The sequence below is a fragment of the Aphanomyces astaci genome (genome assembly GCF_000520075.1).
Source record: "Aphanomyces astaci strain APO3 unplaced genomic scaffold supercont1.468, whole genome shotgun sequence".
NCBI classification, from domain to species: domain Eukaryota; phylum Oomycota; class Saprolegniomycetes; order Saprolegniales; family Verrucalvaceae; genus Aphanomyces; species Aphanomyces astaci.
The window spans coordinates 1-3343 of NW_009798731.1; the positions used below are offsets into that span (position 1 = coordinate 1).

Here is a 3343-nt window from a genome sequence, read left to right on the forward strand (position 1 = left end):
AGCCATCTTGAACCCAAGGCAACAAAGCAGTTATCAATCGACAGTTTCGTTGTCCAGAAAGCCACACCTACTCCTCGATCGGCTCGCGAGGCGTGGCAGCAATGGTTTGTGGAGGACACCGAAAACGGCTTAATTTGCGCGCTGAAGTACTACACTAAGGATATCATACAATTCGATAGAATGAAGTACTCTGAACGGCATACGTTGGCGATGGCGTTTAGCAAGTACCAATTGTTCGATCAATTTGAAGCCTCGTACACGGGCTTCACAAATTCGTTCGCGAGAATCCTCAAAGAAGTTCGGCGTAGAAAGCAAATTGGTACAATGTAATACATTTTTTCTTGTACTTTGTTTTGAATTATGGGGTGACAGAACACGGGACTTACTGTTAATTGGTGGCTAATTGAAGAATTACTAATTGATAGTTGGAAAATGATGAATTGAAGTGCATAGGTAAGCTTGATAACAACCTTTGTTACTCGTTATTCTACACTCGCAACTTCAGCTATCCACACAATAGATGAGCTCGGGGTAAATGTTAGAGTGAGGAACCTCAAACTGCCGACCATCCTAGCCCATAAATATGCAACACTGCAACACTTGGTAACCATGGAAAACCATTCAAGAAGTCTGAATACCGACCAATGCAGACTGAAAACCGTTCGAGCACTTTGGCATTATCAACCAGCTGTCCAACAGATGGTGGGGTGAAATGGGGCTGTGCACTTCCTTATGAGTACAAATACATCACATATCCTGACAAAGGTAATCCTTGTTCATAGCATATCCATTTGTGGAGTGTGTTGATGACACCTTCCATATTCCAATATCTACTCAATGTACTGAAGGGTATGCGAATATATGGCATATCAATTTGTGAACTACTGCGAATCGTTATCTATCATTTAGGCATGAATTATTATGGCATTTGAATATGAGAGGTTTAACTTTTTGACCGAAGTCTCAAGAGGCCATCCCACATATGAAGGATTTAGCCCTATTTGTCGAACCCGCGGTAAAAGGCGAAAACTCGTGGGAAGGGGGGTTGGATCATTCCCTGGGCCCGGCTAACCATGTCACAAAAAGCGTTTAAAACTCAAAAGCCTACGTGATGCTATATTTTAGAAATCAATTTATGCAGGTAATCCGGATATACGATTCTCCACCAGACATCATCGGTTTCATGGAGGATATATGGGAGGAGTCGCGATGTGACACCCACCCCCTAGGAGGGGAATATCTCCAATGTGTTTAAACTATTTGTGATGATGTTATCCCAACTTTACAACGCGCATCGCAGAAAGTTTAGGCTAGCGCAACGCCCCTTGTCGGCCGTTGCGTGTAAATGTCTACAAGGCCGGTTGAATTAGTAAACAAGTACTATTAATTACACTACTATATACCAGCAAGTTCAGTATACATTGCATTACTACATGCCGTACCTTCGAAGTGCTTGGAAAGCTTGGTGGGGTGTGGTACACCTGCCGATTGCAACAGTCCCCTCCGAGCCACTGATCTTCAAAGTACCGGGTGAAGTTCTTCGACACTAGAACCTCGCACCCTCCCGATGCAGCTTGCGCCTCGTGCCAATACAAGTCGCAATCAGCATTGCTCCTGCTGTAATGCAATCGGTACAAGTGCCGTAGCATCAGGGCGATGACACGCGGCTGAACTGCACCCAAATGCTTGTACAGACACGCGACACAGTGGTAGAAACGCAGCAAAAGTGTTTTGACGTTGAGTTCGGGAATCTTCGTTGCAGCAACAGGAGCCAAGGCAGCATCGGCCATGACGTAGGTCGAGTTGGAGGCGACAGTGGACAACTTCCGCGTACGCTGACATCAGTGCCTTCATGGCCCATTCATACTCGTTTGTGAATTCTTTTCCGATCAAGAAGAAGTCGACGGGATGTAACGTGCCGCCAGGGTCTGTGATTCCGCAAATGAGCAACGGGTAGGCCATCGAGTTTATCTTGTACGCTGCGTCCCAATGAAAGCCTAACGTCAACCGGTCGCGTTCCATGGTGCGTGGCAGCGTCTTGGTGGTAATACCAACCTTGAACACTCCAGTTCACCGTAGCCAATATCCGGGGCACCATCGATGACACTGAATCCAAAGGAGAAGAACTCGCTGTCACACATTCGGGGATCCAATCGGCTCGCCATGAGCAACTTGGCCATCTCCGCGGGCTTGCTGTGCTCGCTGAGAGTCTTTCACATGCCGATGGACCCTTGATTTCATATGCAGATGGGTACGGTATTACTCATGCAGATGGACCCGTCATATGCAGGTTGATCTGTCATTTAACACGCTGAATGACCATTCAAGTTACATGCAGTCGTTTCACATGTAGTTTGACCGGTTATTTTTCATGTTCAGATGCAGATAGACGCTATAAATCAAACGCAGTCATTTCACTTGCCGTTTGACCACTAATTTCACATGTAAAGTGTTTGTCATTCCAGTGAGAATGTACCTGTGTTTGCGATGGCCAATTTGGCACTTGTGCGGTCGAACGAATCTCCAGAGTCTGCACGAGACATCTGATATGCCAAGCGTTCGTCGGGTGGCGTCAACCACAACCTAGAACCACAACCCAGCTGTGCTTTTGATGTTTGCGACAATATGCCGCATACAGTAGCGATGGGCACAATGCGGAAGAACTTCACATGCATTGATGAGACCTGCAACATCATCAATAAATATGTGCAGAATTTAATGCTGTGTCACCCTTCAGACGATCAGACAATACGACGGGATTGTTGTTGAAGAGACCCGCGGCGACAAGCTGTCGCAAGAACCATTTCCAGTTTGGAAGTACGTGTGTGATATTTACGATAACATGATTCATACGTACCAAGGATTATTATCCCGTTGTTGGGTATTTCGTTGTGGCAACCAGAAGAACGCCATTTATGTTCATCAGGTCCTTGAGGTGCGCCCCTTCAATATTTGATTACAATATAGCACACATTAAACTATGTATACTTTTTACCGTCCAATGCTATGATCGGCTGACATTGGCTTACCACCCGAACGCAATATCCTGGGATGAAAGCACATCTGTAGATGTGCCCACAGTGTGTTCCACCTTTGTTACGGTATCAGGATTGAAAGCTTAAACATTGTTGAAGTACGCCTCGGTCTTTTCGAAGGAGGCGCCAACGCCACCGTACAACTGATTTACGAGCGCCATTTTCGCTCGGCTTGCTGCTGACTAGAAATGTCGATTCCAAATGTCGACTTGACATGGCCACGAATTTATTTTCCTGTGATCTTGCGAGGGTTGCTAGTTGATGTGGAACAACTTTGCTGCACGACTCCGATGATCTATTAAACATAC

General features: G+C 45.9%; 1 protein-coding gene across 1 annotated transcript; it reads right to left on the minus strand.

Moving 5' to 3' along the window:
- Positions 1 to 1310: 1310 nt before the first annotated feature.
- On the minus strand, positions 1311 to 2022 carry H257_19306 (hypothetical protein; the record flags this gene model as incomplete). The annotated part of the gene is made up of 3 exons (XM_009848451.1): positions 1311 to 1349; positions 1443 to 1751; positions 1825 to 2022. 3 exons carry the CDS (start codon positions 2020 to 2022, stop codon positions 1311 to 1313), a joined length of 546 nt encoding a protein of 181 aa, XP_009846753.1.
- Between the last annotated feature and the right edge of the window lie 1321 nt (positions 2023 to 3343).